Genomic DNA, 20071 nt, shown 5'->3' on the forward strand with positions numbered 1-20071 from the left:
ATGGTTCAAAAATACTATGGAAGTCCATCAACTGTCTGGTTACCAACATTCTTCAAAATATCTTCTTTTGTGTTCAGCAGAAGAAAGAAATTCATACAAGTTTGGAACAACGAGGGGGAGTAAATGATGGTAGAATGTTCATTTTTTGGTGAATTGTCCCTTTATTCGAGTCTACCCACTTTATTTTAATGCAAACAGTGCCCCCTCATGGCTACGAGTGAGAATGTTTTCAAACCAAATGATCAAATTGGCCTAAGTTTAATGAATAAAAGAAAATCCCCAACCTGTATTCATTTTAAACCTTATTATTCAGTACGTGAATAATACATTTCATATTACATTTAAGTAGCAAAATTACTTCGAAGGGATTTCGCACATTTTTTTATTTTGTTGTCATGGAAAACGCGAAACAACGCAGAGGAAAGGAAATTTGAACTTAGCTGATCCAAACTGACAACAGACAACGAATGAATGAGACGATGAATTACTATCAACCGCCGTCTGACAGCTGCCATAGTAATCCGGGTAGATTTTCATGGCTCTCCGGCCAACGAATTTACGAATGCTACTATGGAGAAGACCTAGCTCATGAATATTAATTAGGCTTCGTGACGGGCCTTTCGCCAATAGAGACAGAGCGACACGCGTCATAATCTGAAGACCACGCCCACCGGGGGGGGGGGGGGGGGGACAATCGAACGCTCTCCATTGACTTTGCATTGCGTGAGGCTGCATCCTTGTCATTTCGGACTTATTACAAAAAACTGAACAATGTATAAAAGCTGATATGTGAAAAAAATGAACTGCAAACAAGCTAAACAAAACCCAGAAGCAAAAACCCAGACGTTTTTATAAGCTGTTGACCCAAATAACGAGCATTTAAGGACAAAAAAGTGGATTCAGGCCATTGAGACAGAGCGCTACAGGTCATATTACACTGATAACTACGGCGACTAGATTAGATTAGATTAGATTCAACTTTATTGTCATTACACAAGTACAAGTACAAGGCAACGAAATGCAGTTTAGGTCTAACCAGAAGTGCAATAGCAGCAAGTGCAGGATATACAACGTTTGCATAAGTGCAGGACATGGATATGTACTGAGTATATATAAATATGTCTATAAATAGAGAGATGGTTATTACTATAAACAGAATTTACAGGTGAATATGTACAGTGAATAATATACAGATGGTTAATACTATAAACAGAATTTACAGGTGGATATGTACTATGAATATAATATAATATACAGATGGCTATTACTATAAACAGAATTTTACAGATAGAGGTATACAATGATATGTTAGGCTAAAATGAGGAATATGGCAGTGGATTAAGGTAGTGCAATAAATTATGGACAGAAGCTATCCGAAAAAAAGTGTAAAAGTGCAGTGGAAGTGATTGCATATTACAGTTAGAAGTACGGTGCAAAATACAAATGTAAACAGTAGGTACTGTAAATAACAGTCGGCAGTGCAAATGAGCATAATCCAGTTACGGTGTGGTAGTGCAAAATGAATAAGTAAACAGTTGTTACTGTAATAAAGAGTCGGTAGTGCAAATAACAAAGTGAAGGTGGATGTGAGGTAGGAGAGTTATCAGTTTATGAGGGAAGTGGATCAGCGGGGGTTTGAGTTCAGTAAAGAGACAGCTCTGGGGAAAAAACTGTTCTTAAGTCTGCTGGTCCTGGTCCGGTGGATCCTGAAACGCCTGCCGGAGGGCAGGAGAGAAAACAGTCTGTGGGCTGGGTGAGAGGAGTCCTTGAGGATGCTGCGAGCTCGATGCAGGCAGCGTTTCCTCTGGATGTGTTCGATGGCAGGCAGTGGAGTCCCTGTGATGCGCTGGGCAGTTTTCACCACCCGCTGCAGTGCCTTGCGCTCCGCAACAGAGCAGCTCCCATACCACACTGCCACACAGTTGGTCAGGATGCTTTCTATTGCGCAGCGGTAGAAGTTCACCAGGATAGCCGAGGAGAGCTGATTCTTCCTCAGTGTCCTCAGGAAGAAGAGGCGCTGGTGAGCCTTCTTGACCAGGCTGGAGGTGTTGGTCGTCCACGACATGTCCGCCGAGATGTGGATCCCCAGGAACTTGAAACTGGAGACACGTTCAACAGCCATTCCATTGATGTGGATGGTGTCGTGTGTGCCTCTTGACTCCTTCCTGAAGTCCACGATGAGCTCCTTCGTTTTGGTGGTGTTGAGGAGCAGGTTATTATCAGCGCACCATGTGGCCAGGTGCTGGATCTCCTCCCTGTAGGCAGTCTCATCGTTGTTGCTGATGAGACCAATCACCGTTGTGTCGTCCGCAAACTTGACGATAGAATTAGATCCATACACAGGCTTGCAGTCGGCGGTGAAGAGGGAGTAGAGAAACGGACTTAGCACACAGCCCTGTGGTACACCAGTGTTGAGTGTGATGGATGTGGAGCAGGTGGATCCTGAACGAACATTCTGGGGTCTGTCAGTTAGGAAGTCCAAAATCCAGTTGCACATTGAGGTATTGATGCCCAGGTCTCCAAGTTTGGCTATTAACTTGGTTGGGATGACAGTGTTGAATGCTGAGCTGAAGTCAACAAACAGCATGCGTGCGTAAGTGTTCTTATTGTCCAGGTGAGTGAGCACAGAGTGCAGTGCCATGGAAACGGCATCCTCTGTGCTCCTATTGCTGCGGTAGGCAAACTGGTGTGAGTCCAATGTGGATGAGTCTTTTAGGTGTTCCAGGACCAGCCGCTCAAAGCACTTCAAGCACTAGAGGGGAATGTAATCAACAACAGGACATATCATATATATAACGGACATTTGGATATTTGACTTAACAGTGACAAAATGTTTACTGCACACATACACATACTGAGACATACTGAGTGTCAGGATCCCAAAATTTACCCATTCATCCTGCTGAAGCTTCACTTTGTATTGCCGGTATCCACTTTTATCTTCTTAAACGCTCGTTTTTTTGGGTCGACAGCTTATAAAAACTTATTTCTGTGTTTTTTAGCTTGTTTGCTGTACACCTTGTCACATATCAGCTTTTAGACTTTGTTCTGTTTTTTGTTATAAGTCCGAAATGACAATGAGGCAGCCTCCCGCAATGCAAAGTCAATGGAGAGCGTTGGATTGTACCCCCCTGGTGTGGGCGTGGCCTAAATACGCTCTGTCTCTATGAACGTAAATTCTAGCTGATTATTATTCACGAGTTCAGCCTTCTCCATAGTAGGAGTCATAAATGCGTCTCCCGTCCAGTAGTGTGCAGTATAACTCACTTATAGCTACAATCACTGAATAAACGGAACAGAAGAAAATACTGTCCACTGTCACACTTGGATACTTCCGTATTAGAGTGTATTGTAGTGTGAGATATTTTATGTAAACAAGATGTGTCGTTTGATGTCTTTCAAGACGAGAGGTATGAGGCTGCATATTTAAAAAATGTAATAATGATAAAATAACGTGAGTGGGTGTTTCAGTGTCAGTTACACATATGCAGGGTTAAATAACTTTACCATGTATCTATTATATTTTGTGTTCACCCTCAGTGTTCATTGGTTGCCGTTTTAGGTCTAAAAATATGAATTGTTTGTAACAAAAATGTGTTGATTTTTTTAATGGAAACCGTGTTATGTTGATTTTTTTGATAGGTTAACCAAGCAAATGCAATAATGTCCATGCATTAATTCATTAATTTATTTTGAATGTTTAAATTGATTCTAACCATTTAAAAGCAATAATGTCCATGCAATTTCAACATACTAATATTCCCTGCAGTATGTTTAAATGAATACCGTTTTTTTTTTTTACACAAATGCTGTCCCCTCAGTCAATGTAGGAATGACCTATAAAATCGTAGACGAAAGACTTTTATCTTACTGCGTACTTTGTATAAAATGGAGCGTAGGTTAAAAAGTTAATGATTAGTTTAGTCAAAGTTGTGCAATTAAGTTTACAAAATGCCTTGATATAACTGGTCCATTTAAACATATTTATTTATTTAGTTTTTATTATTATGAATATGATGATTTTATTTAATTATTTAAAACATATCTATTTATTTAGAGTTTAATTTTTTTATTATTATTATTATTTTTTTTTTTTACAGCTATTCCAGCAGAAGCCTAAAGATGAAGAAAGAACCTTGAGAATTTCATTTATCATATTTGTTCCACCATTGACTGAGCATCTTCGGTGGAATGGACTTTAACCAACCTCCAGGGTAATGGCACGGTTTAGGCGGAAATCATGTTTTGTACTTATTGCTTTAGCCTTGGTCGTGTTTATCATAACAGCCATCTTAAAGTCTCTGAGCCCTGAGGAGAACAATTTTGGCAGCCAGTTTCCATTAAGACTTATTCCACCTCCAAGAGGAATGGATAAAGATATTAAGGTTGTTGTTAAACCTGCGCAGATGATGCAGGCAGAGAAACCTGATAACCTGGAGAACAAAATGCGAGATTTCCCTGAACCAAATTACAATGTGCACGCTTTCTACTATGTATGGTATGGGAACCCTCAGTTTGATGGAAAGTATGTTCACTGGGATCATCATCTCTTACCACACTGGGACCCCAAGGTGGCCTCAGGTTATCCCACAGGACAACACCAGCCTCCTGATGACATTGGGGCAAATTTCTACCCTGCACTGGGTCCATACAGCTCCAGAGACCCATCAGTTTTAGAGGAACACATGCGTCAGCTCCGAACAGCTGCTGTTGGTGAGACATATATTATGAATACTTACTATAGCTGCTCATTCCATTTACTGAATATGCTTTGGTTATTTCAGGTGTTCTAGCAGTTTCGTGGTATCCACGTAGTATGAAGGACGACAATGGTGAAGAAATTGATAACTTGCTGCCTTTGATTCTGGATGCAGCTGACAAATATCAGTTGAAGGTGTTGTAGATACAGATGAAGGCTTGAAATTCATAGTCTTGCTTTTGCTTTTGTGTCTCATGCTTTTTTGTTTTTGTGTATCCCTAACAGGTTGTTTTTCATATCGAACCATACAAGGGACGAGATGATGCTAATATGCGTGAAAATATTAAATATATTGTGGAGAGGTACGTTTGATGTCTTTCATACAGCTCTCGCTAGTCATTTACTTAAAAAACTTACAAAAGAGCATTTTTAATATTAGCTAAATGTATTGAGTATCAGCTTACAATGGTTAATATCTAGGTTAATATTAATTTCTACATGTGGGTAAATGAAAAACAAAGCTTAAAAACATGATGTAATGCATATATTTGAGTCAGGAACAATGTGTTTAAACACATTCCAATTGTAAAATAACATTTCAGTTTTATTTTTGCCAGGTGGTACAACCAAATATTTGTAAATATATAAATATATTCCCAATTCTATTTATAATTAAAATATTATTAAAGAAAACCTACATTTTTATTTTGTGGTAATGTATTTTATTCATATTAATTTTAAATTATTGTATTCTACGTAGTTACCAGGGGCCTCATTTATAACCGTTGTGTACACTGTACGCACAAAACAGGCCCTGAAAGAGCCGTACGCAACTTTCGACACATAAGTTGTGATTAATAAAAACAAACTTGACGGGAACATTTGCGCACATGCACGCAAACTCTGACCCATGCGTATACAAACTCTTTTACTACAGTGAGAAAAGTAATGAAGTAAGAACAATTTTAAACTCTGTTTTCATTTTGATATACACATTTACGTACATTAATGTTCCAGTTTCATTAATGGTGATATAAACTGAAATTACATAGTCATTACTCAGAATTTAAACAAAAATGATATGAATTGAGATGTGGATGTGCTACTTTTGATCATTTTGCCCTGTGACACGCTGTTTTAATGACATCAAGGATTAAATATAGGCTAATTTCAATAACTCCTCTTTAAACTAAACTCATGTTAAATGACAAAACATGTTTTAGCGAGAACAATGATCGGTGATGCACACTTACTTCGATATCACAGACACTGCTGGATTCGGTGGTCAAACTGTCCATTATCCGGTTTGAATAGGTCCAATAATAATAGCTTACTGTACAACTGCATCTTCACAAAATTATGAAAAATACCACTGTATTTGAAGGATACAACTTGAAGAAAAAGTTAAGATTTGCAAGTTTCCTTTATTAAAATACTTGAGTCAGACAATTGTATTTACACTGCAATAAATAAGTAGGCCTATCTGTTTCCATTAAAAATAGCCTATACATCCTATATGTTCACATTACCAGCAAAACTGCATAAAAAATGGAAGAAAAAAAAATTTCATTCAAAAAAATTATCTGAGAAGTATTTTATAAAATTTTCTTTTTATGGATATTTTGATATAATTATTCTAAACCATAATTAGGATATTGGATGATTTTCAGCAATATACTGTGTATGGCACAAATGGCATTTATAGGCAGTATCTATTTTTCAATGTCTTATACCTTTGACAGTGTTAAACATGGTGTCACGTGGATGGAAATATGCATGGAAATGAGGTTATGCATAGTAAAATTAGGTGTTGTAAGCTCCATATATGGTGATTTCTGGAGGAGACAGGGTGGAGATGCACATACGCACAATCTTCTGCTGGCTGTGATTTATAAAGGGATTTTTGCGCAGGTTCTGGTGTACACATGGTTTTATAAATCAGATTTTTTTCGTGCGTACGCAAAATCTAGCGTCCGATTTTACAGACAGACAAATAATCATACAAATATACATGTAAATGCATTAAATAAACTAACTATTCACAATTTTCAGCCATTTGTTCACTTTTACCTATTATTTGTTGGTTTAAATCAACAATTTACATGGTTGTACCACCTGAAGTGTTTTAATCAACAGTCTCTATTGAAGTAAAAGTAGTAAATTGATCAAAAACTGAATAAATCACGACATCACATGCAAGTGCTTCAGTGCAAGTTTATTGATGCGAAATAATAATCAGTTTAAGTCAGTTGAGAATTTTAAATTAAAATATCAAAAAGGTGTTCTTCAAAATATATATAAGTCCCCCTGTAGTCAATAATTTTATGAATTAAAACTCATCTTTGATCACCAATTTTTTTTTCCCTGTGAAAAAATCTTCATGCCTCAAAATAGCTTGAATGTACCTCTACACCCCTGCTTCATTTAGTATATGCGGAATATGCAAATTAGCCCCATCTCCACTCACACCAGCTCAGAGATCCACTCGTTCAACTTTACTGTAGTAAACGCTGCACAAATGTATCGCTCTTTACACCGTCGGACACTTAGCGATAATTGATATGATTAGCCTTTGGCTTGACTACGTTATCAAACAACAAATAATGTGTTTTTAATGTTACATAAACCATGTTCCCGTTCTTATAAACGCTTTAAATGACTCAGAACGCCAGTGGAGAAAGGCATGTAGTTCATCATAACATTGCAATATACATCATATTCATAATTCACCTGCTATATTGCTAAATGTACACGATTTTTCATATCAACAGAAAAACTTGACTCCCCTGCTTCACAGTGTAGTTAATGATATGCTAAAGCCCGCCCGCTTGATGACGTGATTGGTTAAAAGGTAGATTGTGACGTCAGAAACACCAGCGATTTCAAACCATGTTTTTGAGACTGTCTTTGATTCACTGCTGTTTTAAGGAGAAAATACTCTGCAATGTTGTTGAACTATGAATTTGCACATGGTTTGTCTTAAAGCATATTAAAAACACCACATAGACATACAGTGGCAAGAAAAAGTATGTGAACCGCTAGCAGAATTTAACTAAATAAAAGAGATCATACAAAATGCATGTTATTTTTTATTTAGTACCGTCCTGAATAAGATATTTTACATAAAAAATGTTTACATATAGTCCACAAGACAAAAAAATAGCTGAATGTATTAAAATTACCCCGTTCAAAAGTTTATGAACTATTGATTCTCAATACTGTGTGTCGTTCCCTGGATGATCCATGGGTGTTTTTTTGTTTTGTGATGGTTGTTCGAGTCCCTTGTTTGTCCTGAGCAGTTAAAGTGCCTGATGTTCTTCAGAAAAATCCTCCAGGTCCTGCACATTCTTCAGTTTTACATAATATTTTGCATATTTGAACCCTCTCCAGCAGGGACTGTATGAATTTGAGATCCTTCACACGAGGACAATCGAGGGACTCAAACACAGCTATTAAAAAAGGTTCAAACATTCACTGATGCTCCAGAAGAAAACACAATGCTTTAAGAGCATGGATGCAGGATGAAGATGTGCCACCCCCACCCCACACACACACACACACACACACACACATTTAGTACTGCCCTTCAGAAGCAACAAAAGATACTTGCATGTTTCCCAGAAGACAAGTAGAGTACAATTTACCTTGATCTTCAAATTTCATAAGTTTTCACCGGCTCATAATGCATCGTGTTTTCTTCTGGAGCATCAGTGAAACAACATTAAAAACTTGATTTTCACCACAGGGGTTTTTAAAACATTAAATTCATAGCAACTTTAATAGAACACTATACTGTATATAATTACAAGATATGCTTCTCTTGCAGCTGGATCGTTTTTAATGCGCTCCCTTTGTCGTGCTGAGTTTTCAGTTTTTTGATGAGAGGGCAGGACAACCTGTTACGTCACAGCAATAGCAAACCACAACCATCCAATTACCAAATCAATCCCCGATGAACAAAATCAAGTCCCACCCTACAATTTTGCCTGTTTTCACTCAGATATACATCACAATACGGAAGAAAAGGCCACAACTTCCGTTTCATGCAGCCTTTAAAGTAGAATGATTGTTTTTGCTATTTTGTCCATAAGAAAAGCAATGATTTGAATCTCTTAGTGTTCTGTAGTTAATCTAAATAATCAATATTTATTCTATCGTTGATGAATGATCAATGTACAGATTTGTGTTTAATAACACTTATATATTGCATTTTACAGGTATGGAAACCATCCTGCTTTTTATAGATACAAAACAAGCACTGGCAAATTGCTTCCTCTGTATTATATATATGACTCCTACTTACAAACTTCAGATGTTTGGGAACAACTGCTCAAACCGAATGGTATATCGACAATCCGGGACACACCGTATGATGGCATCTTCATTGCACTTCTTGTGGAAGAAAAGCATAAGAATGACATACAGGCCGCTGGATTTGATGGACTCTATACGTATTTTGCAATCAATGGCTTTACGTATGGTTCCTCACATCACAACTGGAGATCCATCAAAACCTTCTGTGATCACAATGACTTGGTATTCATTCCAAGTATAGGGCCAGGTTATATCGACACTAGCATTAGGCCTTGGAACTCCCAGAATACAAGGAACCGCATTAATGGGAGGTATTATGAGAATGCTTTAAATGCTGCTGTGGCGGCAAGGCCACAGATCATCTCTATAACTTCATTCAATGAATGGCATGAAGGTACGCAAATCGAAAAGGCCATCCCCAAGACATGGGGTAAAACTGTGTATCTTGACTACCTTCCTCATAAACCTTCAGTTTATTTAGAGTTAACGCAAAAATGGGCTAGAAAATTCAGCGAGGAGCAGAAGAAATGGCTGGAATAATTGATTTACTTCATAGTTAATCCTAAAAAAGGAAGTATTCCCCTAAGTAGTGCTTACTTTCATTTCGTTCGATTTGAGTTGTGTGCAGTTTGTTTTACTTGCATGCCTTTTACCACTCTATATGACAACTTGACTGATTAAACTCATCAAATATTAACACTAAATTGCAATCAGAGATATTCCGCCTTGAAGCAGTAATGCTTTATAAAGGATATTTTAACCACTGTACGTATACACTCTAAAAAAAAAGATTCTATATGGCACCAAAAATGGTTCTTCGTCGTAATCAGAGGAACCACTTTTGGTGCTGTATAGCTCCATATCTTAACATGTTCTGTATATGGTAGCGGTGCTATATAGCACCTTAGTTAGCAGTGCTATATAGCATCTTAGTCAAAGAACCTGTGAAGTACCACTGAAGCACCAAAATTGGTGCTATATAGCACTTAAAAAGGTTCCCCTATGATTACAGCCAAGATCCATTTTTGGTGCCGTAAAGAACCTTTTTGTTTTTGTTTGTTTTTGAGTGTAGCTTAATTTAAATGGATCGTGTTTATTTGGAAATATGCAAAATTCTTTCAAGATTCACATATGACTGTCTTTCTCAGAACAACACAATAAGTGTGTGTACACTGTGTCACATGCTTTACATATTATGGCCTTGCAATGAATTGATTACTTAATTTATTATTGATTATATTAATGGGAGTTATTAAATGAACAATAAATTATTTAAAAATAAAATCACGGTGTTGCTCGTTTTCACACTAATGCATTCATATGCTTATATTTAGCAATAGATTTTCTGTGCACTGCAATGGATTCAAACTGCAATCAGGAATATAAAATAGAATATTTATTGAATTGTTACTCTTGAACAATTCCTGCCTCAGTAGTGCCTAATTGGGCGACAGTTGTTTCTCAAACTCATCAAATTGCATTCAGAGAAATTCTGCCTGGAAGCTTTAAATAAATGAATTGCCTGTGGTCACCTTTGCTCAATTAATTGATCGTGCAATCTATTAATCATATGGACCAGTTTTAAGACAATAAAGTATTCAATTAACACTGATCGTTCGATCCATGTATTTTTAAACGTTTCTTTAAAAAACATTATACATCACATGCATTTATTATAGGCTAATACACTGCTGACTGGAATAGGCTGCAAACCACTGAATTCAAACAGCAATGATGAACAAAGGAATAATCCATGGGTACATGAATAATCCAGTCTAACGCCACTGTTGCATTTCCCATCCATTGCCTTTCTTTACATTTCTGCATTTGCACGTATTAACTGCACACGCGCACGCTTGCGCACGCACACACTCTAAATCTATAATTGCATCCATGCATTGCATATGAGCAGCACGGACACTGGAAAGGTATCCGGGCTCGTGTGGGGAGGGGGACATTATTCTACATCACATCACACGGCGTTACATGGCGTCTTTTCCAGCGTCGCACTTGCTCGCGCTCTCCGTTTCTGACACATAGGATCGTACGAGTTTTGTCTTGCACGCGCTGATTCGAGTCTGTCATCATTGCGGACACATTGCAATATGCAGTGATGCACTGACGCGAAGGCTATGGGTCCAGGTGCATCCTATCCAAATTTTGCCTTCATCGGAGATTTTTCAGCACCATTCCGATATGCCAAGTGTGTGTGGGATGTAAATAAAAGAAGCGCATGATGTGGCTTTCCCTCGAGGATGATTGCTGATGGAGAGGTGAGACAAACGAATTACCGAAATGAAGGTTACCTGTATGCTCTGCATATATTGCACGACGCGAGTAGATGCTTTAAATATCACGCACTGCGTGCACCATTATTTTTTCATTCATCTCTTTAGGGATTTTTGAAATATAATAATTAAACATGGCACGAGCGCAGGGACATTCATTCTCATGGGATGCTTCATGCGTCCTTTTTGGATGCGGGTTTTGCTTAAAATAGACAAAGCAGTCGAGATGCTAGAGAGAGAGAGATTGTCATATTTAAAGAATAGCCATATTTATGTCAGATGTGACAGTATGCTTTAAGATGACCTTCAGCATCACTGGTGAATAAAGCACATCACCTTGCACGGTACCACATTCAATTATGTTTTTATGAAGAGCAGAAACGCGATTTTAGGTGAGTGTTCATTAAATAGCCTGTATAACATCATGTCACTGATGGGATATACATGAATTCATAAAGCCTACTAAATAAACTACAAAAGCTTTATATTTAATGATTTGCATCTTCTTTTCATCTTCATGTCCTTCATCCACATCTTCTATTTATTAGACGTGAACACTCAAGCCAACGTGCACAGCGTGCAACTCTGTGTCCCAAATACATCACAATACATTTAAAAGAAATGCCTTCCTTTTTCAGACTCCCAGAGAGACACACACATGCAACCTTGTTGCTCTATTTATTTACTTTAACAGCATCCTGCAACACATGTGTATTGTTGGTCAAAAATATTGTATGTAATGTGCAGCAGTTAGCAGTTAGGAAACAGGATATGCCAAACACTTTGCTAATTAAAAGACCCTCCACTCAGGACATTTAAATTGCCCTAAGGGTCTTTAAACAGCTGATTATTGCCTAATGTTTCTTAACCTTTACCAATACATCATGCATTAGCCATAATTGCATTCTGTTATGTACTGGATGTGACCGATGTTTGATTTAACAGGTGTATAATCTCCCTGCAGCATTATGTGTCCCGCTCATTTACAGAGAGCTTTTGCTGTGATATAAGATGATTGAGTCACAAATGCACTGATAAACCTTTTAAGCAGCTGTTACATGTCCACATGTGGATTAATGGTAAATGGACACTGCGGAGATGAAACAAAGCTCATTTCTCAACTGTAGTGTAAAACATGCATGTAAAACCCCTACAGCTGAAATGCATTGACAGGCGTGTTAGATAGGAAATATCTCACGAACTGGACATTGGCATGTCATATATAGAAAATGTCATTTTCATTGTCATGTTTTTATTACTTCCATACATGTTTTTTTTAGTCCACATGAAGGTAATAGTCATATGACTCATCAGTCCGTTCATTGATTTCTTCAACTATAAGTTTGCTAATATGTATCAGAGATGTGAAAAAGACCTGACACATCAAGTTAAATAGAAAAGGATGTTATTAAGTGGAAGCGTGCAGATTTATTTATTGGCAGATTTTATGGTCCTTGTGAAATTACAGCTAATTGAGTTGTTTATTCGGTTAATTGAAGTTTACTGAATAAGTTAATGGAACGTTAATTCGCGTTTAATTGTATATTCTGATACTATTGGTGTTTAATACCCTTGAGTTGAAGACATTGGTTTACTTGTGCACAAAAATGTACAGTGCAGTTTTAAGGAACACATTTAACAGTATGAGAATGTAGGAAATTGGGGAAAAAAATATGGATTCTGTACAGAAAAACAAAATCTAGATCCCAAAGCTTATTTTAACACCCTGCCATTGTGAATATTTGGTGGATATTTGGCCTTTTGGTTCTATTATCTCTTGACATCCTGAAGATGGCAGTGCTCCCATTTGTAAAACTGATTATCTGAATGCTCGCTGTAATGACAGAATCATTTTTGAGGATCGGATTTGTACAGGGCCACAGTAAATATAGTCAATAAATATGGAGTTACCGGTTACTAATTCTTAAACTGTTTCTACACAAAGTGTTGTTTGATATTCAGCTTTATAGTCAGTGATTTGATTGTATAGTGATGTAATCCATTTTCTGTCTTTTTCCCTCATGAGAAGACCTATGATTTTAAGACTGGCATTCTTCTGGTAGTAAAAAGAAGAACCTGGAACATATAATCATTTTACCTATTGGATATCAGCAATTCTGTCAGGTGAATTTTTAAGATTATTTACTTTGCATATATATATTTCTCGGTGCTTGTAATAAGCTGACTTTGTCATGATGATACAATATATTAATCATATTTTTTCTTTCAAAAATAATCAACTATTTCATAAAATATTGTGGAACTATTCCGTAAGTCTTAAAGTGGGCTCCCCACACATTCTACTGTCTATAAATCATCTGATATCAGAGAGTAAACCAGACAGCGTTTTAATATATGAAGTGTCCTTGAACAGTTTTACAACGCAAATGTCCTAGTTTGCTTATTTTACTCAAAGACGTTTCCTGCTAATGAGTTATGCTTATCTCCGTTACAGTAGCATACATATGATCGGCTGACTGACAAGACACAACATATGTATTGCAAATGTCAAAGTGCTCATTCTGAAATCTGAATCGATTTAAATACTGTTTTAAAGTATGCGCAAATTGATTCACCTTGTACAGTCATTCAATGTAGTAATGAGTTAACATTGCAGCATGCATTGAAAGCTGTTAATATAGCAGCTTAAATGTTGGTCAAATTAACACATAAACACTTAATTCCTCACAGTAAAGCCTAACGCTCAAAATAATTAATTGGTTTGAGTAGAGCCAACTCAAAATAAACAAATTAGTTCAGTCAAATGAACTTTTCTTTTTCTTTTGAGTTCTCAAAACTCAAAGAATTGTTGCATTGTTTTGAGTTTTATGAACTTGTTTCTTTTCTATTTCCCAGCATGCTTTGCCATGACACTCAAAAGGGACAGTAAATGCCAATATGTTATATTATGTTTTTTTGTGTGCAAGATTAACGTTAAGTGGGGGATTTAGTAGTGTTTAATGTTTTGTTATGCTAGTTTAGAAGAGCTTCTGTTATGTTGTTGTTGTTTTTTTGTTGTTGTTTTTTGTAGGTTCATGGTGACGAATGGAGCATGAGCTTAGTTTGAGAACAGTTCAACAGTATGTTAAATGTATTATACTGCTGTCCTCATTCAGCAAATTCTATGCTAATGCTACCAAAGCATTGTGTAACCAATTAGCAAGGTGGCATTTATTGAATTTGCTAGTTAAAGCTAGTCAAGTCTCCACTACTAAAATTTGACATTACGTTCTATTTTTAAGTTAAATGTATGAATTATCTTACTCAAATATTTCAAGTTCAGAGCAATTAAAATGTATGATTACAAAATAAAAATCTTTAAGTTCTGCTTAACAAAACTATACATTTCTTAACTTAAGAATTGAGGCAACTGATTGCCTCTCTTTTTTGAGTTTTGCCAACTTATTCAGGTTTACACTGTATGCAAACTGACTTAGCAATAAAAAGCCAGAAAATGTATATAATGTAATATAGGCCTAATATAATAATAAATATATGCTTCACATTATTCTGAGAAATAACACTGGCTGTTCCCAAGCATTTATTTTGTTGCTCAGAGCAAGATGATGCATGGTATAAGACCTTGAATTTTAATGCAATATATCAATATTTATATATTCTGCATTATTATTCACATACATAAACAGACTATATTTTTTGTTTTCAATCACCTGTTTTGGCAGGGTGCAGTAGACACACCAATCATGCAAAGTAATACTTCATTTACAAAAATATATCCTATCCTGTCCGACTGATACTTTGCATACGGGTCATTTTAGGTCAAAGAATCATCTGTCAGTGGTGGATGGGTATATTAATATGGCCGCTGGAACACTACCGGTTGCTGACAGTTTAGAGTTAGAAAATATATAACAGCAGTCTCAGGACATTAAAATGTATTAATTTAGCTTGTGACGGCACAATGCAGTTCATTAACACTTTATTTGTCCGATAGAATGTTCTGAATCTTAAAGAAATAGACCGGAATAGACTGCTGTTTTATATACTGACCGATAACCTTGTTTTTTTGCCTTCCCACCATTATCTCTTTCCTGTTTAAAGGCCAGAGTATGCCATCTACACCAACTTACAGAATTCTACGACCCCTCCTGCTCGGTATCTTTTTATTGGGATGCTTTGTGACTCTGTTTTTAATGTACATCAAACCCTCCACGAGCTGGTTGTCAGGCCCCGTCGAGTCGGAAACATCCACAGCCCGAGTGAAAAGCCTCCTTTCCACCAGAAGTGATCAGAACCAGACCACCATCCTGGTCTGGCTTTGGCCTTTTGGCGAAACCTACGACCTGAACGTCTGCAGCTCTTTGTTCAGTATCGATGGCTGCTTCATCACCGCCGACCGAAACCTTTACAACAAATCCGACGCCGTCGTCATACATCACAGGGACATCACCAGCGACCTCTCCAACATGCCGCCGGCGTATCGGCCCACGTTGCAGAGATGGGTTTGGATGAACTTCGAGTCGCCGTCGCATTCATCTCAGTTACCTGGAATTGAAAACTTGTTTAATTTAACTCTAAACTATCGGCAGGATGCTGATATAGAAGTGCCTTATGGATCGATTGTCGCAGCCCAAGGAGAGGAGGACTTTGTGCCGCCAAGCAAGAACAAGCTCATTTGTTGGATCGTCAGCAATTGGAACCCAGATCACGTCAGAGTGAAATACTACAATGAACTGTACAAGCACATCGAGGTTCATGCATACGGACAGGCTTTTGGTGAGTACATTTCCGACCAGGATTATTTCCCCACAATGGCCAGCTGTAAATTTTATTTGGCATTCGAGAACTCGATTCACAAAGACTACATCACTGAGAAATTGTACAACCCACTTTCCGTTGGCACAGTACCTGTGGTGCTCGGACCACCAAGGGAGAACTATCAGAACTTCGTTCAGGGCAGCGCTTTCATTCACATCGACGACTTCCCGTCTCCGAAGGAGCTGGCTGATTACCTCCTGTTCCTTGACAAAAATGAGGAGCTCTACCTGAAGTACTTTGACTGGCGTAAACACTTTAAGGTGAAAAAGGCATACTTCTGGGCCGAGCACACGTGTCTGGCCTGCGATTATGTTAGAAGGCACAATGAGTACAAGTCAATTAACAATCTCGACAAATGGTATTGGGGTTAATCCGAACCTAAACCACTGGACCAGCTTGATGAAAGTCGCTTGACAATAAGAGCTTCGTTTAACTTAATTCAAATGAGGGTCTGTTGTGAGCACTTACAGACTTTTATTTTTGTACAATGTCCCAAACTAGTTGTACATTTACTTCGTGTTCGGTTTCATGCGTTTATTGACCTGGATGCAAATCATGCATTTTAGAGTTTGATGAGTACACACAGTATTTATTAGGAAAGCAGATTTTGACCAAAATGCATTTGAATGGATAGTTCACCCAAAAATGATGCAAATCATGCATTTTAGAGTTTAATAAACGTATGTATTTATTTGAAAAGAAACATATTTATTTAGACCAAATGCACAAATTCCATTTAAATGTCATCCACTTGTCATTTCAAACTTGGATGACTTTCTCTCTTCACAAAAGAAGATATTTCGTAAGTGATTTTTTTGGATGCAAATCATGCATTTTAGATTTTAATATGTAGAAAGCTAATTATGACCAAAATGAGTTTAAAGGGATAGTTCACTCAAACATGATGCAAATCGTGCATTTTAGAGTTGAATAATTACTTATTTATATTAAGATGACCAAAAGGCACAAAATCCATTTAAATGTCATCGTTTACAAACCTGTTCAAACGTTCTTTTTAATGTGGAACACACAAGAAGATATTTTGTTGAGTGCTTTTGCCTATATAAAGTGAAAGTCCATGGGGTCCAAAATAACACACACAAAAGTCCTTTTTCCAAAGTATCTTCTTTTGTGTTGATGAGAGAATTTATTTTTAAGTGAACTATCCCTTTAAAATGTCGCTGTTTTCATACATGATATCATATAGGAAATCTGTTTATTTAATGAGAGCCGAGCACTTTTTTTGAAAAACTGAGATTTTTATGCTTCTTTTATATCATTGGTTACTGTGTAAATGTTAGTGCTAGAGACATCTATGCAGTGTTTACAGAACTTATGTTGTGCAAAATGTCCATGTACTGTAAATGTAGTGTATAGTATGTATTTTCAAACAACCTGCCTTTCATTTCCATGGTTTTGGACGTTGTTTTGCGCACTCATATTTGCTATGTTGGTACACCAGTGACCAACATGCACTTGCTACTGAAAAACAAACATGCCAGGAGTGCGTTATTGCTGATAATGTTTTACTGTACTGAATAACTGCTGATAATATCACTGTTAAGTAGCTTACATGGCTTGGTTATGTGATACTGTGAAGTATCAATGTGTACTGTGAAGTTCTGTTTTTGAAATATTTAAATGTTACTTTTGTTTAACAGTGAAGTGTTGAATCGAGAACAGGAGGCTAATATACATAAAGTCATGTGTGGGTGGTGCCATATTCACAGGAATGCAGAAGACCTTTTTCCAAACGTTGCCAAATGAGTAGACACACTTGATGTACGAGACAAACGAAATCATAATGTGAGAAGCATAATGGCTCACTTTTCTAATTCTGAAGTTGCATTAGCTGTAAGCTTAGAAGATTTGTTCGCTGCCAAAGTTTTCTTTCTCAAAAGAGATGCTTCTGATCTTTTATCTCTGGGATTCAAGTCATCACATTTCTCAGATTGGCTTTCATTTCATGGTGAAGGACTGTTTTTTGATGTGCTTACATACATGTAGTCAGTCTAATATTAGATGAGGGTAAAGAAATCTATTATTGATCAATGAGAACTTGTTCAGCTGTGGATCACAGAATGCACTGCTGTACTGTCACTACAAACAATCATGTTCTCAAATGCTCCTTTGTCTTATTTCCAGTAAAATAAAATCTAAACCTGCTTAAAACGAAATATTTTTCTTATATTATATCAACTATTACATATTCTTTGAAAACTGATCGTATTGTATGCCTTATTATCTTACACATTTTTGATTTATACTAATTTGCCTTGTTTTAAGGATTTTTACTGGGAAATAAGACAAAAATAGATTTTTTGCTATGCTTATATGAAAAAGCACACTTTAATAGATAGGCCTATAAATGGATAACCAATTTCAAGTTTTGAATCACTTGCATTCTTGTTGTTTTGATGTCTGAAGCACACATGGTTGTGGATTATTGTTGCTGTTGTGTTGCAGTTTGTGTCCAATTGAACATACGAACAGTAACAGCATCATCAAATATTTCATGCCTGGGTTTTTAACTTTTGTATTCATGAGGGACCATCAAAAGTGGGCTATTTAACAATGTCCATCTGTATATTACTCAAATGTGCACATTTCAATGAGCCAGACTTTTTTTATATGAACTCTGAGGAAACTGATACGATGTGTAGTAACCAAGACAACACTGCACATCTCAGATCAACATTTGTCGAAGATAATCGGTTTGCCGTGAATGCTCTTTATGCATTGTAAATAGCCGTATTGTTGGACGATCTCAAACCTGTAGCAAATGTCTGCGAATGAAGAGCTGAAATGAGACAGACAAAGTAAGCCCTTTCTGAGCCTTTACACCGAGGAAGAAAAGTCTCCTGCTGAAGACAAAGATGACAGTGTTATGGAGAGGCCATTTTCTGTCCCTAAAGCGGTTTTCACATTGAACATCCGTATCGTTTTTTTGGGATTAGGAACATTGTTGGACTGGAAAACTTTAGCTAAAAGTTTCTCTCATTCTCAAGTGTGTGATTTATTCAAACAATGGCAGTACAAAGATGTATTGTGACTAAAAATGTAAAATGTGAAATAACAAAGAAACGTTTATGGTTTCAACATGTTGTACAAAGTGAATCAGAGATTGCTTATTTACTTACTGGCCATAATTACTGACTTGTATTGATTTGTGGTCTCTCTCTCTCTCTCTCTCTTTCCACCTCTGTATCTTTATCTCCCATGCACAAATGTTGGCTGTGAGCTCTTGGTACCCTTTAAAACAGCCTTTGCATTATGAGTGTGTTAGCGGTGTCTGACTCAGAGCCTCTGCTGACTCACACATGTAGGCTGGTCGCATGGAGTATGATATCTCCTCTATGCATTATGGACTCGAATGCGAAATGACCCACATTCCTATTGTGCTAAGGAACTCGAGGGTGTATAGAACTGTTCTTTGCAACGTTAATTGCCAAAACATTGTTATTTGCCAAATGATTTACTGTAGATGTCTATTAGTAAAATAAAGAGACAAAAATAAAATGACATTCACAGAAGATTCAGCTTCCCATTCTGATTTCAAGCATGAAAAAATACACAAATAGTTTAACCAAAAATGATCTACTCACCAATATGTTGTTGAAAATTGTATGCCGTTATGTTTTTCCAAAAAGTTCATTGTGACCACATCTGTCAAGACCCCCTACTAATGCTTGGAAAATGATAGGTAGCAAGATGTCTAAAGTACATTGGTAAACTTGGGGAGGTGGAGGGATGGCGAAACAGCTGATGCCGAGCAAGGTGAGTGGCTGCTTATATGCCCCAGCAGTGAATTGATGAATTGAGTTCATTCCTTCCGAAATTACGTTTAGGAACTTTATTTCATGATGGGGCTGAAGCAGCTTCAACTCAAGATTAGATATACCCCCCAAAAAAATGTGGATTTGTTTTTGGACATCAAACTGTGAAAGACATGATCCAAGCAGTTGTTCGCCCCAAAGGAGTAATGAGAGAC

General features: G+C 37.1%; 2 protein-coding genes across 4 annotated transcripts; both read left to right on the forward strand.

Moving 5' to 3' along the window:
• Positions 1-3288: 3288 nt before the first annotated feature.
• Positions 3289-11790, forward strand: manea (mannosidase, endo-alpha). 3 transcript variants are annotated; one of them, XM_079833646.1, is made up of 5 exons: positions 3289-3410; positions 4101-4713; positions 4785-4894; positions 4985-5061; positions 8917-11790. In XM_079833646.1, exons 2-5 carry the CDS (start codon positions 4218-4220, stop codon positions 9551-9553), a joined length of 1320 nt encoding a protein of 439 aa, XP_079689772.1. In that variant the 5' UTR covers positions 3289-3410; positions 4101-4217; the 3' UTR covers positions 9554-11790. The 3 variants fall into 3 exon arrangements, with proteins under 3 accessions (XP_079689772.1, XP_079689770.1, XP_079689771.1); XM_079833644.1 differs by having other exon boundaries at positions 3294-3410; positions 4794-4894; positions 8917-10618; XM_079833645.1 differs by having other exon boundaries at positions 3294-3410; positions 4797-4894; positions 8917-10618.
• On the forward strand, positions 10880-19611 carry fut9a (fucosyltransferase 9a). The gene is made up of 3 exons (XM_079833647.1): positions 10880-11286; positions 13331-13425; positions 15364-19611. The coding sequence occupies exon 3, from the start codon at positions 15372-15374 to the stop codon at positions 16449-16451; it is 1080 nt and encodes a 359-aa protein (XP_079689773.1). The 5' UTR covers positions 10880-11286; positions 13331-13425; positions 15364-15371; the 3' UTR covers positions 16452-19611.
• The last annotated feature ends 460 nt before the right edge of the window (positions 19612-20071 follow it).

This window comes from Gobio gobio (genome assembly GCF_949357685.1).
Source record: "Gobio gobio genome assembly, chromosome: 13".
NCBI classification, from domain to species: Eukaryota; Metazoa; Chordata; class Actinopteri; order Cypriniformes; family Gobionidae; genus Gobio; species Gobio gobio.